The 23,222-nt window shown below is 38.2% G+C and overlaps 1 protein-coding gene across 2 annotated transcripts in view; it reads right to left on the reverse strand.

Annotated features, from left to right (window-relative positions):
• PPP1R37 (protein phosphatase 1 regulatory subunit 37) overlaps positions 1 to 23,222 on the reverse strand; it is a 1,521,445-nt gene that overhangs the window by 508,989 nt on the left and 989,234 nt on the right. For both annotated transcript variants that reach the window (XM_044086439.1, XM_044086507.1), the window contains exons 8-9: positions 15,109 to 15,221; positions 1,911 to 2,052 (exon numbers count right to left, since the gene is read on the reverse strand). In XM_044086439.1, coding sequence (XP_043942374.1) covers positions 1,911 to 2,052; positions 15,109 to 15,221 — 255 coding nt within the window. The remainder of the gene's footprint in view (positions 1 to 1,910; positions 2,053 to 15,108; positions 15,222 to 23,222) is intronic.

A 23,222-nucleotide genomic window follows, 5' to 3' on the forward strand; every position in this document is an offset into this window, starting at 1 on the left:
CCAACAATGGTACCAGAAATTTTCATAAACCTGGGAAAGAAAATAGCAACAACAGTACTAAGATTTCTCCGAGGAGTATAAAAAGAAAAGGGAGAGAAGTGGGCTAGGCCTAGGAGAGAAACCATCACCAACAGCAACAATATCTTTAGAAGCTTTTTTTTAATTCTATAGAGGAGGCAGGAGGAAAAAGAGAAAGAAATGAAAGGACCCTGACAGAAGACGCTAACCTTAAGCAGAAAAACTGTCTTATCCCAAAATGCTCGAGACAAAGAAACCACTTCTGCAATGGAAGCAACAAACGAGATCGAAGGTAATCTAGGGCTTAAGAGAGGATTATAGGTAAGGGGAGGAACTTGAGTTACAGAACCAAAGTCTGAGACGTGGCCAAGGTTGTATTTGAGGTATGATCTGAAAATCCATCAGTAATGGGTTGGAGGATGCCTTGTATGCTAGACACAGGTCACTTTGTAGCAGTCTGTAGGATACAGAGTACAGTGACAGAGCTATGAGTCAGTCCACGTAGAACATGTTGTTCAGGCCTTGTATCCTTTAATTAAGGTATCTCTGTAGGCATTCCAGTTGTTGCGTATGTCTGGAGAGATGCATGCCAAAGGGAGCATTACATTCAATAACTGTCCAAATGAGGGGCAGGCAAATTACTTACTAAACTTCTTTTAGTCTTTTTAGGAACTCCATATATTCTTATACTGGTTCCTCTCTGTCTATTCTTTAGGTCTTTAATTCCAGTGTTATTGACTAATCAAGTGATTTGCTTCAGTAAGAAATGTGTTTTTCTCCTTCCTTCATTCTTCCACCTATGTTATTTAAGGTGCTTTTTATGTCCTTAACTTTCAGAATTCTGGTTTTTAATCATAAATGACAGTATTTATGTCTACTTAGTATATTGTCTAATTTATTTTTGTAAGTTGTCAGTTTTCATGGTAAGCTCCTGAATTTGCTGAATCTATTTTTTCTGCGACATTTCACCACAGGAAGACTGAGGAACTCATTTACAGACGTAGTCCACGTCAAGAAATAAATTAAGGATATGTTGACAGGAAAATGTTCCCTTTTCCAGTATTTTTGACAAATCCTTATAATTCCAGGTCAAAAGTAAAATGTTTTCTTATTTTCTGTCACCTTCTTGTAAAACGGATTCTTTCTGCAGAGCTCTTTACAGGTGCTACTACTCAATGTCCATCTTGGATCTTTCCTCCTTTTTACTATTTCTACTTGTATAAGCACCATTCTTGAAGGTCCTTCTAACTCAGGTGGTAACTCTTGAACCTGTTCATACATCACAGTAAAATCCAGTCAAAGGACATCATTAGCCTTCAGGCATCAAGGGTTGTAATTATCCATTGCTGCTTATGGTTCAAAGATATAATGATGGGTAAAGGGAGCATTACTAAAGTACTGCACTGCTTCATCAAAGGAAAAAAGAACTGCTGTGTTATGTATTAAATGGGTTTACGAAGATTCATTAACATTTATGAAATTCTTAAAATGGAGTAATGCAGACACTTGCAGAATTCATTCAGAATGTCAACACAAGTATGTATACAATCACTAATCCATTAATATCCAAACCAGTATGTATTCCTTATTTACTTTTTTTTTTAGCTGATTTGTGTATTACTGGTTCTGGTGATCAGCAAAGTATAATCACATATAGGTGGCTGCACACATTAATCTGGGTCATTCTTCCAGGCAGTGCAGAATTCACATAAACTTAGTTTTGTTTTGACAAGAAAGTGAGCTGTCTCTTAAGATAATCCTAGAAAACTGTATTAAACAGAAATTCAACTCATGGATGTGATAACTCGTATCCCTGAGGATATTTAAGAAAAAACTGAACAAATAACGGAATGCTACATCTGCAGTAAAACTTAATTCTGTTACACACACACCTTCACAGTTGATTTTGGTAGAGGCTAGCCCCAAACGCAGAACTGAGCGGTTTGCGATTAGTCCACTTTTCAGGTTACGTACACCTTCATTTCCAATAGGATTGTGCCCAAGGTTCAGAGTCTCCAAACTTTGCGTGTGTGGCTAGCAAAGAATAAAAATAAATACATAAATAGATAGACAGATAAATAAAAACTACCATGGGCAAAATCAAACAATTCATAACTCTTTTTCCTACACAATATGCATTTTGAATGGCATATTCTTATGCTGCTAATCAAATGAAGGATATCTAACTTAATGAACAGTTATGGCACACAGCACTAGAAATAACAGAATAACTCTCACCCATTTAATCCGTTAAAAGGCCCTCCACATTTGATTTAAGTATGTCATGTTGTGATATCCTCTGTCATGCACACTGCTGAAATTTCATTCAGTGCTGAGCTTAATGACATGCATAACTCCTGCTGACACACTGGACTAGGAGGTTGTACTTCCAAGAACATCTTCAAGCAGTGAGTAAGCAGAACCTGAAAGACAGATGTACACATGCAGAGGGCCTTCATACAAATCACCTGACAAAATGAAGAACATGCGGTTGTATCTAATTACAAAGCTCTCTATGGTGGGTAACTGTGGGGAAATGCAGTGAAAAGTAAACCTCACTAGCTGGCCAGAGCCACAGGAAGGCCAACGGTCAAGGGCTCAAATGGATGACATCTGATGCACACTAGTGCCAAAGAAACTTGGAATCTTGGTATGACAGTCCATGTGACAACCAAGTGGAGGTGGCATAAATGCCTATGACAGGCACGGCACGCTTCTGGAAAAGCACCAGAAGGAATCAACTCCATTGGTAGGGTGATATTTTACAGAAGTATTTTTCAGCATGCAACTCTTTGCACAAAGCAAAAGACAATCTAGTTAGCAGTTCATGTGGATACAACTTACTCAGCCACTGTAAACCCCTTCTTTCCTGAAGCTAAGATGACAAACAGCTAGTCAGTTTTCCTGAACTCATGAACTCTACATCCATGGTGTAGTTAAAAAAACAACTCTGTCTCTGTGTAACGGACTCTACCCCTGGAAAGAGGACAGACAGATGAATGAACTGGCTTAACCATTTATGAAACCACATTCAGGAGGAACTGTGAATTGCACACTTAACGGCAGACAATCACTTTAAGAGACTATTTGTAGTTCCCTACAGACAACTGCCTGCAATTCAAAGACTCTACAGGTAGAAGAGACTGCCATCAAGAGAAGTCCCTCTCAGAGATTAATATTAGACCCACGAAATCAGCTGGCTTGAAAGGGACTGGCAAATTATAAACCACATAATTAAAATCTCAATGGGCACAAAGTCTCTGTAAAGACTGGAAAAGATGCACAACCCCTTTAAGCAGTTGCTTAACCAGCAAATGCTTGGGCACTGTTCTGCCACCCAGAAGGCTGATACAGAGAGCGTAAAAAATTGTAAGTGAACGATGGAATAAGAGAGACTCAAATTAAATGTCCGAGATAAGTTAGAATCACTTGCCAGCCAGACAACTGAGGCAGTATACAAATACCTCTCACCCAGAGAAATATTCACAGCCGGAAGCACTTCCAGCTTAAGAACACTTCCTTATTTTACAAATGGGTCTGGGGATAATTTTCTTTACTGCCAGATGCTTAAGCACCTGAACTCATCCTTTCTAGTCACTATGCAGAAAAAAACAAGGAGACTTCACCTGTGTTCTTTGAAGTCTGCAACCAGACACAGAATAATAGGAAAATGCTTCAAAGCATCCAGTAAATCATCTTTACAACATGTTTGGGGGGAGGGGTGGGTAGGAGAGATTTGTCTATTATCAAAGTCCTTGCCCTGCTGAGTCAAGCTGAACACTGGGAAGAGAGAAGTGGCGAGCAGGCTGACATCTGAAATGCTCTCCTATAGAAGGCTTTGATCAGAAAAGACACTTATTCTAAACTTCAAGTGAAGACGGAACTGTCATTAGCGCCTGTCAATGTATTTACTTCCTCCAAAATGTGAACAACTTTGAATGATTCCCTAGTAAATGGTTCACTACCAGGCTTGTATCATTTTTTGACAAAAGGGGTAAGGGCAGGAGTCAATCCATGGGTTTCTCTCCAGGCAGGCCTAGTTGTTGGAATAAAGCAGGAATGACTCCTGTCTTAACTCCCCTACTAAAGCTTTGAAGCTGAAGAACACTGCTCTTGGCTCCAGCTGCTTTAAGCTAAACCCACTTCCCTGGCCAGGTGCATCAGGAAGCACCCAAGGGAGATCCCCAGTCCAACAGCAAAGTGTGCATTAAAGCATACAAATCTGACTGCAGAAAAAAACCCCACAATGAAATCTGTGGAAATAGCTCATTACTCTAGACCCTAAAGGGTCTGGCACAATCATCAAATGTGTTCAAAGAAACCACTGAGGCTCCTAGCTCAATTTCTCTGTGGTTAAGTGACTTACTCAAGGTCACACAGTAGGCAAACAAAGGCTGAGGGTATCAAACCATGACACACAAGGGAGCAGCTCATTAACAGCTCGTAGCCCAAACCACTGTGCTGCCAGCCCCCCCCCCCCCCATGGAAGGGGGTGCATGACAGCCACCAACACCCCAGTATCTATAGCAACACACACATCCTTGGGTATGTTAACACATCTCTGAACATGACTTTCCACTGTGATTTTACCCAAATTGCCAAGACTGTGCATGCGAGAACAACCAGCACTAAACAGTGATAAGAAATGCTCCAGTGAGGGCATTCCACAGGGATGGAACTAGGGAGGACTTGTGCCATTTTACAGAGACTCCAAGGGCCTGCAATCATGTAAGAGCACAAACAAGAACCTGCTATCAGGGAGTTCACTGACAAGGCAACCGGGATGCAGTCACCGAGGCAAGGGAAAACAAGAATCTGCTGTTCTTACATGGCCCCTGCTATCACAGCTAGAAGACCATTTGACAATATTTTGTGCTGAAAATGAAAAAGAAATAAAGTGACTCAAAGAAACTCTGTGTAATCCCGGCATCCCAGACGTTATTATGGCATGAAAAATCATTCAGTCAATCAACATCATCCACATACCCCAATGCCAAAAAAAAAAAAAGACCCCTGGACAATCACCAACTAGAATCTGCTAGTAGATATGTTTGCTGAAATCATTGAGACACAGAATGGGTTAGAAACATGTCTCCTTTTCCATCCCCTGAAAAAGGGAAAGGTTCTATAATCTCTTTGTGGGGTACAGTCTGGGAATGTTCCAAGAGCTCAGCAGAGAAATGAAAGTTGTGTAAAATATTATCATAACCATAGATGCCCTTTCTTCCATGTTGCAGTATTCTACATGTGGGTTTCTTCCTTTCCAGTTTGTTCCTGCAGCCACGTCAGACATCTGACGCACCTAGAGGGACTGAACATCTTTGGAATCCTGGCCGGAACTGGAAAGGAAGAAGGGTAAATCCACATGTAGAATACTGCAACAATGGAACAGAAGGACATCACTTAGTTTCTGTGCGCCACGTTCCTATTCAGTTTCATCATCAGTAAATACCTTTTGCTTCAAGGAAATCAAGTCAGTAGGCCATCTTCTCTAGATGCTCCTTTTTTTCATCTGCATCACTGTGACTATGGACTCCATGACACCAGCTGATGGTGCACTGAAATTAAGGCTGCTATTATATTCCTACTTCACAGCAACAAGCTGCAGTACTCAGATCTCAAGACAATAATGGTTGATAACACATCTAAAATAAAGTGACCAGAGGGCAACCCGTGTGATGCTGACAAATGCCTTTCTGATGCAAAAGCACAGATTCGCTTCATACTGAAATAGAACGCACTCCTCATTACGAAAACTGCTAATCAAGAGAACTGAGCATCATGCAACAATACAATGAATTTTCACTTAGTACTGATTAATATACTGGATTTCCAGAAGCAAAACTGGACATACATCTTGAATTTCGGCAACAATCTTTCACAAAGAGGATGCAGAGGGCTTTTTATCTTGTGTGTTCTGGACATCTAACAGTCCACTGTATACCATCATCTCCAGATTTTGCAATTTCTGCACAAAGCAACAAGTGCTTAAGGCTGCAGAGTCAAAAGGGCCAAATCAGAGTAAATGGTAAACTGGCCTTTTTTAAGAATGATTACTTTACTAGTGTTCTTGCTCAAAAGCACTCATTCCTGTTACATCATGAAGCTGTTAAAGAAAAGGGGCATCATGTAGTTCCATTATTTAGTTAAACTTTGCATGTAACTAAAGGAAGTGACAGCTGCTGACCTCATAATGCTAATCACAGCATCAGAAAACAATGCTGCTCAGCTTAGTTCCATGACTCAGTATAGCAACTTCTTCTGGAGAGCAGTATGCTATCACAGATGGGATTTCCATGGCCAAGAGAGAACTGTGACGAAAGTTGAAGCTGATTTAGTTACATGTTTTATTGCTACATGGGATTTCTTTACGGTTCTGGTACTGCATGATCTCACAGTAACTGGGCCTCATGCTTGGAGGGGAAGGTCAGATCTAGCATGTCTATTCATACTATAATTCAGTTTTATTATTTTGTGCACATTTCCTGATGTGTATGGACTTGCTCTTGCATGCTCAGTTCTACAAAGGGAAGGTGGTATAACGCGGTCACTATTTTCCCTGTTCTTCATTGTATGTAGGGGACTTAAAGTTTGTTTCTGAATCACTATTGCTGTGCGTCATATGCTTGTATATGACTTTTGGAATGTACTCCAAGCAGATATGCGAAACCTGACTAGTGCACTGCATGTCTACTATCTGATAATGGGACACTTAGAAATGCAATACATGAACCTCTCAACAATGACTCCTAAACTGGATCTCAAAGAAATCACAGGTGGAATACATAACTAAATGACTGTCCTGGAATCGAACACCAGACTACATCTGAACTTATACTGTGTGCACATGCTTCCATTCAGAGTACTGGTATATATCATCAACCTCCTTTCCTCGATTATGTACATAGGGTCACGGTGTTGCATCAGCAGTGACTATCACCTAGAGCCAATGTTCACAGAGCAAGTGTAAACACCAAGATCCTTCCATTTCTAGTTTCAAAAGACACAGAGACAGAAAAGGGGTCCATAGGTAGTCACACTGTCACAGCACCTATTTAAGTAAAAAGGGAAATAGTCTTATTAAACATGCTAAAGTGCTTATATAGCTTTGAACAGCATCAAAAGCTAGTCGTATATCAAAGGAACCAAGTAAGCTAGCCCAAATCCTTAATGCCTTTTTCATCCAGACAGGCAGAAGGATGAGGTTGAGTTACTGGACCTGATGAATGCATCCCCCCCGTCAAAAAAAAAAAGGTAAAAAATGGTCTAAGATTAATGAGTAAATTAGGTTAGGACAGGCAATGGAGGTTGGAAGGGCCCAGACAGAAGAGAACAATAACTAGGGTACTACATTAGAACCATCTCCAAACAGCTGTGTCCAAGGGCTTAGGAAAAATGAGTCTGCATCTGTGCCAACATTATAAGCAGTGAAATCTAGAAGCAAGGCCAATACTGAGAAGAAGAGTTAGTTCCAATAAAACCAATATCAGTGCTGAAGCTGAAAAACACTGAACTTGAAAATCAAGGTTGGTGCTGGCAGACATGGAAGGTCAAAGCCTAGAAGGATGGCCGACTTTTGAGAAGTGTACACTGATAGAGTTACCAATCAACCCCGAATCCTAGTATTGAGGCCCATGAGTTGTACACTCTTTGCATTAGTTATGAATGTGACAGGCATATGAAATTAATTACAAAATAAAGGACGCAGGATATATATCACCTGAAGAGTTAGGAATTTCAATTCTGATAACATATGCAGATGACATTATAATAACTGCAAAAAAATTTGGATAAAAGAAGCAATAATTTGCACAAATGAGTATCTAGAGATGATAGGCGTGGCTTTAATTAAAAGAATAGTAAAGATTTAGGTGATGTAGTAAACGTAGGGGATATACATTTTACAATAAATTAAATTCCTGTGTTGGCTGCAAAATTCGTATATAAAGATGCAAGTAGAATTGAACACAAAAAAATAATAGAAGAAATAAAACAAATCTGTTTTTTTTTTTTTCCTGGAGAAAAAGTAAATTAGCATTCAGAAAAAAGGCTTATTTGATAAATTCAGTACTGATTGGAAAAACAGCATACTTGCCAACAGTACATAAAAAGGAACTACTGCAAGTAATTTTTCATTTATATGGGGTTCTAGATTAACCCAGGAAAAAGAGGAGTTTTGTATGTAAATAAAGAGAAAGAAGGTTTAGGGTTAACACAGTGGTATAATACATATATATATATATATATATATACACACACACACACAAAGTGTTAAAGCAGATAAATGAAAAAGAGAGATTAGTAGTAAAATTGTAACATCATAAATTTTGGGGTATGGTAAAAAGAGAACATGAGAAAGTGTATAAATGAAGAAAAAAGCATTACCAAGAAAAAAATGTTTTTGTGGAAAATAACTGATATAGAAAAGGACAGAAAAGTGTAGTAAACGAATGAAATGATAAAACATTACTATGTAAAACCACAGTAAAATCTAACAGATGAAAAAAATAAAGCTATAAAAATAAGAAGCAAATGGTGTAATAAAGTAGAATGTCAAGATTTGTTTTTTGTACAGTGGTACTAGATAAATTACCAGCAAATGAAATATGCCATATAAAAAGAAAAGTGACAGAATATGTTTACATTGTCAAGAACAAACAACTACGGAACATGTGTTTTAAGATTTTTTTTGAAGATATAAAATAAGTAGATAAATTAAACATGGATATAATTAGATACATATATTATAAGAATAGAAGTAAAACATACTTTAAAAGAATAGATAAAAAGTTATTTTATGTCATATGGGTTATACGGAATGAAAGAATAAATGAAATTATTAGCACTGCCGCGGTGGTACGGCGGTAGCGTTGTTACCTCACAGCAAGAGGTTCTCCCATTCGATTCTCGGATGGGCTTGGGAGTGCCTTCTGTGTGGAGTCTGCATGTCCTCCCCGTAGTTGGATAGCGTTCGAAAGACATGCGTGCGTAAAAGGGCGTGCCTTTGTTGAAGGTTGAGCGTCGAGCTGGCACCTCGGCGTTTGGTAAAAATCTACTGCCAATCATTAGCGGATCGGAGTTCCGCTGTGGTGACCCATTACCGGGAAAAAGCCGAAAGTATACGGATTTTAGCAACAATATTAATTAAAATCAGACATTGGTTAAGGAAAAAGGAGTGGGGGTCTAACAGGGATGAAAATTTAGTATGACTGTAAGGAAATTATGAATATGTATGAATAGATTTGTAAATCTGTATATTTATAAATATGTTGTAAATAAGAGCTCTTTTTGTATATAAATAACGGACCCTCTACTTTTTTTGATAAGTGCTGTGGGATCTTGTACATCCATCTGAGCAACCATAGACTCGAGCAGACGTTGTCAAGGAAGTCCAGGAAAAAAAAAAAAAAACTTTGTTTAAAGGCACTTTAAGAGCTGCTCCTTGACATGCATATGCAATGGCTGAATCCACAGTCATGCATGGCAGCTGACAAAGCCTGAGGCAATCACAAAAGCAGAGACATCAACAGTGCTGCAGCTAAATGTGACAGTATGCTTGTTACACTTCAGGGAAGTCTGCAGCAGTTTCAAGGCATGATGCTTTGAGGCTGCACACCTATCCTCAATCTGTCCTCTAAGATCTCCTTCGTACTGAAACATGTGGGTTCGACAATTAGCAGCTCTGCCTCCTAGCATGTCAGAAGCACAAACGTTCTTGCCAGATTTGTCCAGTGTACAACTTTGTCAACTGGTGATGTATTATTAGCAGATGCCAAATTTGATCCTCTGTGTCCAGTTGACTTTGTGGCAAGATCAGTTACCCAATTCTCATACAGACTTTTACACTTTTTCATCATCCAAAAGAAGCGATCCGGCTTCCTAGTCACTGCAGTCTCTCAGTACGTGACTCACGAAGAGCTCTCAAAGGTATCCCAGAATGCATTTATTATTAGATTATCAGTAGTCAGCTGTGATTCTTTAATGCATAGTAAATCCAGGAAATGTTTACAAGATCTGTAAAGTTCCACGTCTACCATTGCAACTGCTTCTGAATTAAATTAAGAGTATAAGCAAAGGGCATGGTCTTTGGAGAAATGGTCTGAAGATAAAGACTTACAACTGATAAGTGAATCTCGGCCTCACCCATGGCTGAGCCAGACAACAATTAGTAGGTGGTTTTCCTCCTCTTAGTGAGGAGAGCCATCCCAGATATACAGGTTTCATTTGGCAGGGAAAGGAGAACATGTACCATTTGCCATGTTGCCAAATATTTGCTACTGAAATGCCTATAATCACACACATCAGAGACTGACACAGGCATTGGGCAGGACAGGAACCCCATACGTCAGTCTGGCTGGATAAAGTCTAGATTTTCGCTGCTAAAAGCAAATGTTTCTTCCACAGGGCCAGCAGCATCATGAACAAAGGTCACTGGAATATCTGGTAAGGAAGAGTATCCACTGGAAGCATGAAGGGCATGCTGGCCATTATCTGCCGACCAGCAAATGACCACAATGTGGCACTTAATTCTGCAGAGGTCTACGGGAATACTACTGCCTCAGAATGATGCCTGAGTCGCACTTCAAAAAAAAAAAAAAAGAAAGAAAAAAAAAGTATAACAATATATTAACTCTATAAAAGGTACAAAGAATCCCAAAAGGGTACTTATCCCAGCTATGGCAGTCAAATGAATGGCGCCAAAGGACTGAGAACCAACTACTCATACAACAAAATAAACAAGTGGAGATGGTGCAGGTGCATTTTCCCTTTACAACATGCCCTACTGACATCCATGGCATAAGAAGCAGTGACCATGTGCAGCAGATATCCAAGACTCTGTAAGTTAGGACAGATATAAGAACCTCAGCTGTGGAGTAATTCCAACACATTATGATCGATACTACAGAAGTGATCCTTATAATGAACATTCATGGTCCCTAAAACGCCCTTTCAGCCTTCCCAATAAAATCATCAGCATGGGAAAGAAGCAAGCAGCCCATTCAGATGTGCCATTTTTTATTATGTCAGTAGAAGACAGCAGGCTCCACTTTCAAATCAAAACGCAAAAAAGGTTTTTTTTTTTTTTTTTAATTTAGAAATCCACTCTCCAACATTTTTTTTAAACCCTCCCACACCTTCATTTTTCTTAACATACTATTGAGATCATAAAACATTTGGGATAAGGGGAAACTCTCTTTCACCCAAAAGTTCCACTATCTCAATATCAAGTCACACTATGGGAACCAAACAAATTAAACAAAAACTGATTGGCTAATACCACTGTCAACACACCTGGCTCAATGTTAGCCAAGTAACCCACGTAAAATGGGGATGCCTGGAAATCAGCTGCTTAGGAAAGACAGAAATAATGGATTAATGAGATACTTCAACTTTTGTAAAAGAAGACATCAAATGCAAAGTGAGACAGGAAAGAGTATCATCACACGATAATTATCAATTACCAATGGTCAAGGGCCAAAACAAAAGTTAACTGTCCTACTTCCTCTGCTTTAAGGTAACATGGGGTAATAGGAGAGACAGTTAATTGCTGCAGTGAATAAACCTCATATACAGTAAGAAAGGATGAAGAAAGACATTAAAAGAAATAAAAGGTGCTGCAAGGGAAAAAAGAAGGATGTCAAAGAATTAAGATGTGCTGCGAACAAAAGAAGAATATTACTGACTGCAGACCTGATACTGTCTTTTGAGAGCTGGGAGATTCTGTGTTGCAAAGAGCAGTGATGACTGACATTTTTTTTTTACCAAGATAAGTCCACTCAGCTAGTGCAGGGCAGTTATAAAGAAAGATAAAATGCTAGGTAATATCTGATCTAACACTTATAGTGTAACAGAGGAGTTAAGTAGAAGCATCATTGGCCACAGAAACCATGTGACAATGTAGTTTATAGTGACAGGTAATGGAAATCCACATTCCACTAAAATATTAGTGACATTCTGGAAGACTGGCTTCTGTTATGCTGGGGGAAAAGGTTAGCAATGAGGATTAGTGGCAACTATGGGAATAAATAAATTATGAAAAGAGTTTTTTTTTGGTCCAGTATCTCTTCTGACCATCAAGCCTCCCACCTGGCACACTCAGCTGGCTTTTTCTTTCTCCCAGGGTGAGGGTTCAGCTTTGATTTTTGTAATTTTCTCACTCCTGGGAGCGAGGGTTGGGCTACGAGGAGTAGTGGCACCATTATGAAGTGTATGAGGACTTTTTTCTTACTCCTAATGCCCCCCCCCCGATGCAAGCAAAATGAATTAATCACAAAGGGTAAAGTGCTTCAAGCAAAATGCAGTTTCAAAATCCAAATAACCTTTTCTTGAGGCAAAACACGACAATGAGAAGCTTGACCTTTTATTAAACACACTGAAGTAGCTTTCACATTCGCTCGAATGCTTCATCAGACTGTTAAAAAAGCTAAGCCATTTCTACATTTAAATACCTTTGCTGTTACTTCATCAACCAATCATTATTGTTCCTTACTGGATTACATCAGTGCTTAATTAATTAAAAAATTGCTTGATGACACGTGCTGAAGACAACTCTGTCAGGATGGGTGAGGCAATGAGGAATAGATAAAGCCCCCTGGACTGCCTCCAGGCCCACATGGTCAGTTGCAATTGCTCTTTTCTCTTGCCCACTCAGCTGAGCATCATCTCTGTGAGTTTCAGCTTCCTACAGAGCTTTAGCAAAGAGATCTCCAGCACACCCATCATCCCTGCTACCACCATCAGACAGGTGAGCTACTAACTGAACTTGGGTTGCTGAGGTCATAGAAAAGGCTTTTTCCCTCAACTCCACCAGACTGGTTGTGGGAAAGCATTACAGATGCAGTGCTTAAAGTTATGAATGTAAACAGATTACAAACTGGAAAAACAACCATGTACAATCACAGAAATATGTGACAGGCAATTAAAGCAAAAGACAGGACATGTAAAACATACAAGATGGGTTAAGAAGTACTTTGTGGCATAACATAATGACGCATGGAATAGGAAAACAAGGGAAATAAGATCATCTATACAGGAACAAGTAACGGTGGCAAAATGAGTCAAGAAATCAAATACCTTTCTTAGGTATGTAGCAGAAAAGAGGAAGTAATATGCAGGTTTAGCAAGACTAATTAATGAAGGATACAGAAAACAATAGATGTTTGAAAGAACATTCTGCTTCAGCTTTTAGAGAAGAAAAAGGCAGGATGCCAAGTTGGGAAGACGGGTTGTTCTGTAAGGATGAGGAGTAAACTGCAAATTGCATTGAAAGGATGAAGGCAAAGGGGGGACTGTTGCATTACAAGAGGAAAAAGTGAAGGGGCTTGATGAATCAGTACCAAGCGTTCTCAAGAATCTGGTAGGAAATCCTTCAGAACTACTAGCTGAGATCAACAGATTACTAACAGTGGGTGGGGGGGGGGGGGATAGTACACAAAACAACAAGCCAGTCTAACAGTGGCTGCAGGTAAAACAATAGAAAGGACTGAAAATAGGTTGGACTTCTATGACTAACACAACAGTAATCAGTCTGGTTGTGTATCTAAAAGGAGTTGTCAAACAAATGTGATGCTGTTTTAAATCTTAACAAAGAAATTCCAGTAGATCTAGATTACTTGCATTACATTGAGACATTTGCCTCGATTCCACAGACAAGGTTGTTATTGGGGGGGGGGGGGAGTTATAGACGGCCTCAAAATTAAGAGAGCAGATTAAGACAAAGCTACAGAATCATCAACAATTTAATATGCAGGCAACATCAACAGGTGTAACAAAAGTGACTAGTAGACATGCAGCCAGTATTATTCAATGCATTTTGTGCTGGACATATCTGAGGTTTCTGAAAATACAATCATCTCCTTTACAGGTGACAAAAAATGGTGCAACAGAGGAGGACTGAGTAAACAGTCTAAAGAAAGATATGTAAACACTAAAGAAGTAGGCAGCTAAGTGGCAACTTAGATTTTACAGTGACAAGTGCAAAATTTTGCAGCTAGATCATAACAATTCTGGTGCAAGTTACTGACAAGACGTTCTGCAGGCTAAAAGGAAAATGGTCCAAGTTACTTTGACCAAAAATTAATTCCAAGAACAGAATGAGAAGGCTATGGCATCAGCAATCAGAATGTTACACTACATTATTAAAGATTTTGATTCACCATGTGAAGAAGAAGTACACTCAACTTTATAAAATGTGCTGAAGTATCTTCATACTAGGTAATGTACCAACATAAAGAGGTCACTCAAGCAAATGGATATCAGTCTACTGGAAACAGTTCAGAAAAATGGAATGGAGAATGTTACATATGAACAAACACCACAAAAATGGGGCTTCTTTCTTCAGGAGCAAGAAGGGATACAGAAGACATATCTGGAGGTATAAAACTATGACAGGTTTGAACAGATTACTTTGAAGAGGAACAACAGAGATTCGAGAAAGGTTCACAGACATCAGACTTTTGTTAGCAACTTGATGATGACTTCAAATGTAGTCCTTCACTGAGAGAATTAATTACCAATGCAACTTAATTCTGGGATGTGTAGTGGAGAATTATCTGTTAAAACCTTCTGAAAAACATCAGATAGATGGAAACAGTTATGAAGGAGAACAGATGGAATCGATCTTCTGCAGTCAAAAATAAAATAAAATGAAGCTGAGTAAAATATCAAGTTCGCTGCACTCACAACTTAATTCAATATTGCAAAACCCAGCAATCTTTCAACAGTATGTGACCATCACTTCATTATAAATTTCCTTTAAGAAACCCAGCAGTTGCTTTCTTTTCCCCAAAGTATACTTTCAAAATGCCTTGCCTCACAGCAGAAAGGCTCTAAGAGCACTAAATAAACCAAAAATATCAAACAGAATTTCTGAAAGAGTAAGCAGTACAAGGCATTTTAATGCAACTTCACTTCACTCCTCCCCACCCAAAAGCAGGGTAAAAGACTGACTTTAATGATGCACTGCTGGCTGCGTAGGAAGCAGCTTTGGAACAATGACTTTTTATGTGATCCGGTCTTCCACCCATTTCACAACGTGCAACAATGCAGAAAAAAAAACCCAAATCTACACATAATTCAAACTCTACTTACTAGTGTCATGCCCAAGTATGCCATGCCAGAATGAGTTAACTGATTATTCCATAAGACCAATGTAACCAATCCTTTCCTCTGTTCCTTTAAACCTTCACAAATGTATGCTAAGCCTGAAAAGAAAAAAAAAAAAAAACGTTTTGTACATGGTTATCTATGACAAAAAATACAACACACTTTAATTTCAGTTGCCAGGGCTCTAGCGGAGATTTTTTTTCAGAGAAGCAATGTACTCCTTGCTCTGATCATACGATGTATAAACAAAAGTCCACATATAAGCAAATATCCAAATTAAGCAGAATGAGAAGTACATTTTTAAACACTGTTACAAGTATATGTAACTGTAAAGCTGTAAATGATACAATCATACTTGCAAAAATACAGCAAGTAAAAAACTAGGATGGGTGTATATGTAGCAAAAATGAATACTTATGAAGATCTGAATGATTACTTTTGCTGAAGCAATAAGGTTTAAACCAAGCAGTTGCATACTGCGAGTGAAAATGCCAATGTAAAAACACTGATAAATATCTTCTAAAATAAGGTGAGACAATGGGTTAGTATGCTTCTCATCTGTAGACCTGATGACTATATAACTGAATTAATAAGAGCTAAAAGTACAGTACACTGTTGTAGCAGTAATAAAAGGATGACTAGTAAAGGGAAAATTATGAGAGGCAGCCTTTCCTTTATCCAAGTTCCATCTCCCATTCCTTAAGATATAAATGTACAACAGTATATTAGGCAAGCAGTGCAGAGTACCTAAGCAGCTTTATAACAACAATTTTCTAGATATGGAATTGCAAAGATGTAACATCTGACTTTCTGAAGTATGTACAGAATAGCAAAGGTAATGCAATAATTTTCTGTGTTACTGGCTGAAGTGCTAACGTGCTATTAAAACAGCGCAATTACCCACATCTGCATTTATCTGTGAAGTAAAATTACACAAGAATATACAGCAAATTATTTATTTATTTTCATTTGTTGACGAGGGAAGTTTGACTGGGAATAGAAACCCTTTCCAGCTGAGGCCGAGGGAGAAAACCTCCACTGGTACAATGTTAACACAAGACGCAATGTAAATTAAAACAGTTAACACATGTTCTAACCATATTAGTTGATCCATAACAGGACTGTTCTGTCTGGGTTTTTTTGAATATACCTTCTTCACCAATCACAATCTGGGACTTTTTCTGTAAAACACCATGTTTAGGAAATCAACATCTACTCCAAATGCATGTCTTCATTCACACCAAATGCTCCTGCTTCACAAGAGCACATTATCACCCAACAGACTATCCCTCTCTCCTCTCAACTCCTTTCACAGAGTTAATGAAGGCTGGCACACTTTGTACATTACACTCTGCTTGATTACTATACATTTTATGTACCTAATCTGAACTCTCGGCTACTGCTTATATTTCTGCCCCCCTTTTTTATTTGTGAAATGTTTTGTATTTCACCAGAGCTAAGCTTGAAATTGGTAACTACTGACCACTGCATTACTCTGGTAAACATATTATATATATATATATATATATATATATATATATATATATATACATATATATATATATATATATATATATATACACACACACACACACACACATTCATACATACAGACACACACATATATATATATATATATATACACACAGACACACACACACATATATATATATATATATATATATATATATACACACACACACACACATATATATATATATATATATATATATATATATATATATATACAGACACACACACACACATATATATATATATATACACACACACACACACACACACACACATCTCTATAGAGAGAGAAACAGAGAGAGGAATGTCCGTGCACCTATTGTCAAACTCACTGTTGTGTACCAAGAAATAAGAAGGCTTTATAAAAGGTATACACTTAGTGACTTACAGAGAACTCTACAGGAGCAGGTGATGGTCTCCCCTTCTACCCCATTTCCACAGCAGTTCTACACTCCCAGTCTCCAACCAGATCCTTATTTTCTGAGTACTGAGGACTTGCTCCATTACCAAAAGACCTGCAAGCACTTCATATGTGGTGACCTTCAATGCATTCACTCACCAGAGAAAATAAGTGCTGATTTCTGCAATATATTCACTCACACTTACCTGCTTTTCTTCTGTGGTCTCTAAATTTCTATCTATAAGCTTCAGAAGTCAGTGTAAAACATGTACTAAACAGTCTTTAACCTTAGCATAATGTAAACAACCAAGACGGATTGGTGCTTGGTATAATGGTTAAGGTGTACTTCACAGGGACAAAGTACTGGGTTTGATTCTCTACTCTGAAAGGGAAATTGGCTAGGCTTAAAATGGCCCACAAGGGCAGCTAGCCTTGTACTTCCCTATGAGCTATTAATGAAAAAGTACATGTATGGCTCTGCTCATGATAGGAGGAGTTGCTCACCGCATTCAATCAACTTGGTGTTGATTACACAGCCTTTCTAATGCCCTAATGATGCCATTAACATAACCCCTCTTTACATTGTGGGATACATTTTGCACTGACCTAAGCATCTAGGACTCTTTTTTCCTCCACATGACACAGATGCCCTTGAATAAAGCTGATTGCCTCTATTTGTCATCCTGCTGCTTCACCCTCTCTTTCATCTGCCTCTAGCTGCTGTATTCTCTCAGTTACTTTTAGTTCCAGATATTTCATCTCCAGTTCAATCAAACTCAAAAAAAGACTTTGATATCCCCAGGGTTGGCTTTGTTTCTCCTCAATTTGCCTCCTGCACATTCACTGCACCTGCTAAACTGTCTCCCGACTTAGTGGGCTGCATCCCAGCTGCACACAAAGCTACTACCATGTCTTCCACGGACAAACTGACCCATGGGATTCTTTTACCTTAACACTCCCTAGTCAGCTGTGACAATAAAATCTTAGCAGAGTCATCAATACTCACTTCTGCCATTTGTGCTAAAACTAATTCTAATTACAAAATAAAATAACTGTGGTGCAAAAAACTAAACGTATACATTTACCTTGTGACTGTGAGGGCGCACACGTACATGCAATACACGTTTGTCAACAAAGCTGCTTTACTTGTTAAATAAGCTTATTTCTATTATCCTAACTACTGCCAAATGTCAAAGCAGATAAGATTTCAACAGCATCACTGCCTTGGATCTACTCCTGTGTTCACATTTAGGTCTGACAGCCACTAGAGACATGGTCTCAAGTTACACCACTGTCGCCTTAAAGGCTGAAGAACGACGTATAAGCTATACAAGGGAAATGATGCCGACAGTTTATAATCATTTAGATGAAAACTCAATTATGGCAGTAGAACAAAAGGGCAATAAAAGAAAGTCATATGGAACAAAGGATCATTTGTTGTTAAATAAAGTCACAGTGGAGAACTGTAAAAAGGGGAAGAATCTAAGTATGGCATGGATTGACTACAAAAAAGCATTGGATAGTATCCCTCATTCATGGATAAAACAGTGCTTAAACCCCATAATGATCGACTACATTAAAGTGACCATAAAACAGTGGCAGACCACTTTGCAATTAAGCCATGATAAAGGACAAATTATTATCCCAGGGATAAAAATTCAAAAGGGGATATTCCAGGGTGACTATGTCACCGTTACTATTCTGCCTTGCCCTTAATCCATTAAGCGGTTTACTCAACAGCTTAGGCCATGGCTATAATTTGGCTCCTAGAAAACAACAAAGTGCAAAGACTTCTCATCTTCTCTTTGTCGATGATTTAAAACTGCATAGCTCATCAGATGAGGAACTGAAAGCACAGTTGCAAGTTGTCAAAACTTTTTCAGATGATATAAGAATGTCATTTGGTCTTGATAAATGTGCAAAAGCAACCTTTAAAGCAGGAAAACTGCAGCACCAAGAAACATCAGTTTGGGACAAGAATGTGATAAAAAAGAACTTGAGCAAGAAGGAGTGTATAAATATTTGGGAATTGATGAAGGATCAACAATAAAACACAAACAAACGTGAATAAAACTTAGTAAGGAATACTTTAGAAGACTTAAATTAATCCTGAAAACAGCATTGACATCTAGGAACAAAATCCAAGCTATAAACCAGTTTGCTCTTCCAGTCCTAACTTGCAGTTTTGGAGTGATTGACCAGCCCCAAAGTATGCTGGCTACATTAGACAGGAAAACAAGAAGGATGCGTCAAGCTCACCAAATAATTTATAAAAATCAGTGCATACCAAGATTACATATTCCCCATTCCGAAGGAGTTATGGGCCTGCTTTAAATTGATTACATATATAGATCTGCAATCACTGGACTCCACACACATCTGCTGACCTCACAAGACCCAAACGTAGTGAAAGTTTTGAAACATGAGGAGAATAAATCTAAGATTACTTCTCTGCTTAATCTAGCAGAAGCATACTGGTGTCAAGCAGGAATGGAAATCAAACCATTAGTAGATAAAAATCAGGCACCAACTGAATGTGCCAAAAAACAAAAGAAAGAATATAAGGTAAAGGACACAGATGACAAGGCAAGAAATGTGAAAAATGCATAAATATAGTTGCAAATACAGATGCAAATACAGAAAACCTCTGGAATAGCCGCATATTGATAACGAACGCAGGAGTGGTTAAGGGGAGGTGAACTCAAATCAAAAGATTAATATTAGCGGCCCAAGATAGTGGGCTGCATACAAGGTTTACAAAGTCCGTTGAACATATGGGAGAAAGACAAACCTAGGTTTTGTAAAACCGAATTGGAAACAGTCACACACCTCATTGTTGGTTGTGACATACTACTGGCAGAAGGACTGTATACTGAAAGGCATAATGTGGCAAGATTGTTGCACTGGGGAATGTGCAAACATTATGGTACTAGTTTTTTTATGAACAGCCTGGACACTTATTATGGGAACAAGTGGTTTGGTATATTGGCAAGCTAGAAGGGCATTAATGCCCGTGCTTGAAATATTTGTATGTATGCAAGTGGCTGGAAAACACTGGAAACATGAGCCACAAAGCATAATAGAAGATGGTGAAGTTTACATCACATGGGATCATCCATTACCAACAGTTCAAAAGATAGATAATAGAAAAGTAGATATAGTAGTCCATGAAAAGAAGACAAAAAGAAGCACTGATCATTAAAATGGTCATTGAAATCATTACACCCAGTGACTATAGTGTCTTGCATACAGAGAGACAAAGTCATAAAATATCAGGATTTGCAGGCAGAAACAAGAGCAATGTGGAAGAAAAATACCCAGACAGTCTCAATAGTAGTAGGAGCAATGGGTCTTATAATAAAAATAATCTACAATCATATTTAGATACGTTACCAATACATGTAACTCCATAAGAATTGTAGAAGGAGTTATTACTGGTCACATTGCAGGTGTTGCAAAGAGCACTTATGGCTGACATCAAAGATTGAAACAATTCTAATTTCATGAACTTTAATCGTACTTTGATTTAGGAATGGGGTCCATTCCAGTCATGGTATTAAAAACCCAAAAGATTTGGAGAAATTAAAAAAAGGCTGAAGACTACAAAAGATGTAGACAAAACTTAATCAGCAACCAATTCACCAAATGCAACCTGACCACAAAAACAAACTGGGAATATGCACTGCTGCCCTGGGTGTGTCTCCAAAATCCACATCCAGTCTAGGACTGCAAACATACTGACCACACACTGAGCTGAGTCTTTAGCCTATCATCCCAGGCCCTTTTCTTGCCCTTTGTAATTGTTAAATGTCAGTCTCTTCAGTGCCCCTTACCTGTGGCAACTGACTTTCAAACACATTACTACATACACACACACACAGACACACACACATACACATACACACACACAGACACACACACATACACATACACACTACCCAGGAAAGGTTACCAGAACTACCCAATTCCTCACTACTTTCATCCTAGCAAAGCAGATCTGCCACCACCCTAGAATGGGCCAAGGGACCCTTCAGTTACAGTGCTATCTACAGCAACAACCAAACAATGCTAAACAAAAGTGGTAATGGCCAGAGTAGTCTGACCAGTTAGAGGCAGACACCAGCAGCTTGCTGACCTGTAGTGTTAAATAATGTTATATTCTAAGATAATGCATAATATATTAATGCTAGCTTCAAATCTTAGAGATGAATAAACAATACAACTACATGTTAAATATGTCCAGGTATATAAATTTGCACAAAAACAATGAGTGGCACAAACAGAATACTTAAAAGGAAACCTTTCTAAGTAATACAACCTAAGTGACCTGAATGTCACTAACTCAAGAACAAGTAAGCCGTAACTGTGTAGAGTTATTCTTCCCAGCAGAAGAGAGTTTGACTTCTCTGTATTCATTAACAGCATAAATACAATTCTCTTTTGTCACTATTAAGATATCTTACAAATGGTACAGTTTCTGTTAAAGATTCCAGTAAGCTTAGATGCAGCTTTCAAATGTGTAGGAAAGGAAGAGAAAAGAAGACATTGCATTTTAACTTAATTTCTCTCCAATGACACCTCAGCTAAGATACACTGCAGTTGAGCTGTGAACCTCAACTGGAATAAGTGTGTAAACACTGAATAAATGAAAGCAACTAAACACGGACGTAATTCAACCAGAACAACTGGTAAAAAACATTATTTTATCTAAAATAATAGATATAAGGCTATTTTATTAACCCCTTATGTTAAATAAACATTTTCAAATTTCCAAGGTTTTACAGCAGTTATCTAAAATTAAAGTAGGTTTGTAATATCACACTTATTACCCTCGTGCTTGAATTTCCTAATTTGCATTTGCACAGCCTGGCATTACTTTAAAATGGCTTCGACTGGAATTAGGTTATTTGATGTTAACATGGAATTATTAAGGAGTCAAGGATCTAGTAATGGAATGGAAGAAGACTGCAATGAGAAGATGTTCTCACATCACTTATTTCGAACAGTTAAGGCACTACAGAATGTAAATCACCTGTCTGCACATATACAAGATAAATTACAAAGCTTAAGAAATAAGAGTCTTTCCCTAGCCAATAAACACTGGATTATTTAAACATTCCATATTACTAACATTATCATACTAATCTACCGAAGTAGGCATTCTGTGGTCAAAATAAAGAGGCCAAAGGGGTTAAAGTAACGGTCTTAGTGTATGAAGAGCTTCAAATTATGTCAACAAATCAGATTATAGTTAAATGTATTTGAAAAAGTGCCACAGGATTACACGCAGCATCTAAATCAAATTATTCAAACTAAATTAAACAAAACCAAACTACCCACACAGTACATATATCTGAATTGTTTGATCTCAGGACAAAAGTAAAACAAGTACTTGTTGTATGGTTGAATACTTCTCCTTGACAGTACAAGTGAGAAATGTTCCACTGAAGTGTAACTCAAATTAAGTTAATAACAAAACATGACAATGGCTAACATATAAAGCCACATTTTGTGAGACTGAATTCCTTGACAAATTTGCTCAGATGACAAGTTAGCCAGAATGCAGTCTGCTAGCTGTAGTTATAAACAGTTACACAACAGCAAACATTACTTTTTTAATATATAACCATGTGAATACAACCAAATTCCATGTAAAAGGTGAATGTCTTTCAAATAAGAAATTGTTTGTCTTTAATTAATGTTCATACAATATTGACTAAGACAGAGAACAAAGTATAGAATTTAACTGCAGCTCAAGGAAAACTTATAAGAGATCAAAACCACAAATCACACTTACTGAATGAAGTTAAAACCTTTCTCCCTCCTATTACTATACCATTCCACCCACGCCACACCCTCCACCCTCTCACTCCAGTACCTTTTCTTCTCATGGACTTTAAACCGCTGTTTAAAATGTAACCACTATATGCAGAGTCACTCTTGGCATTACTTCTTACTCACTATATAGAGTACATGCATAATGTAAATTACAAACAATATTCTGGTGGTGCTGCGGTAGCGTTGTCGCCTCACAGTAAGGCGTTGTCCTGATCGATTCTTAGCTAGAGCGTCTTCTGTGTGGAGACATGCGTGAATGGGTGTACCTTTGCTGAAGGTTGTACGTCAGGGCCAGCAACTCGGCACATAAAAATCTACTGCCAATCAT

The sequence above is a fragment of the Protopterus annectens genome, chromosome 1.part0 (assembly GCF_019279795.1).
Source record: "Protopterus annectens isolate FY-2018-M chromosome 1.part0, PAN1.0, whole genome shotgun sequence".
In the NCBI taxonomy this organism is placed as follows: Eukaryota; Metazoa; Chordata; order Ceratodontiformes; family Protopteridae; genus Protopterus; species Protopterus annectens.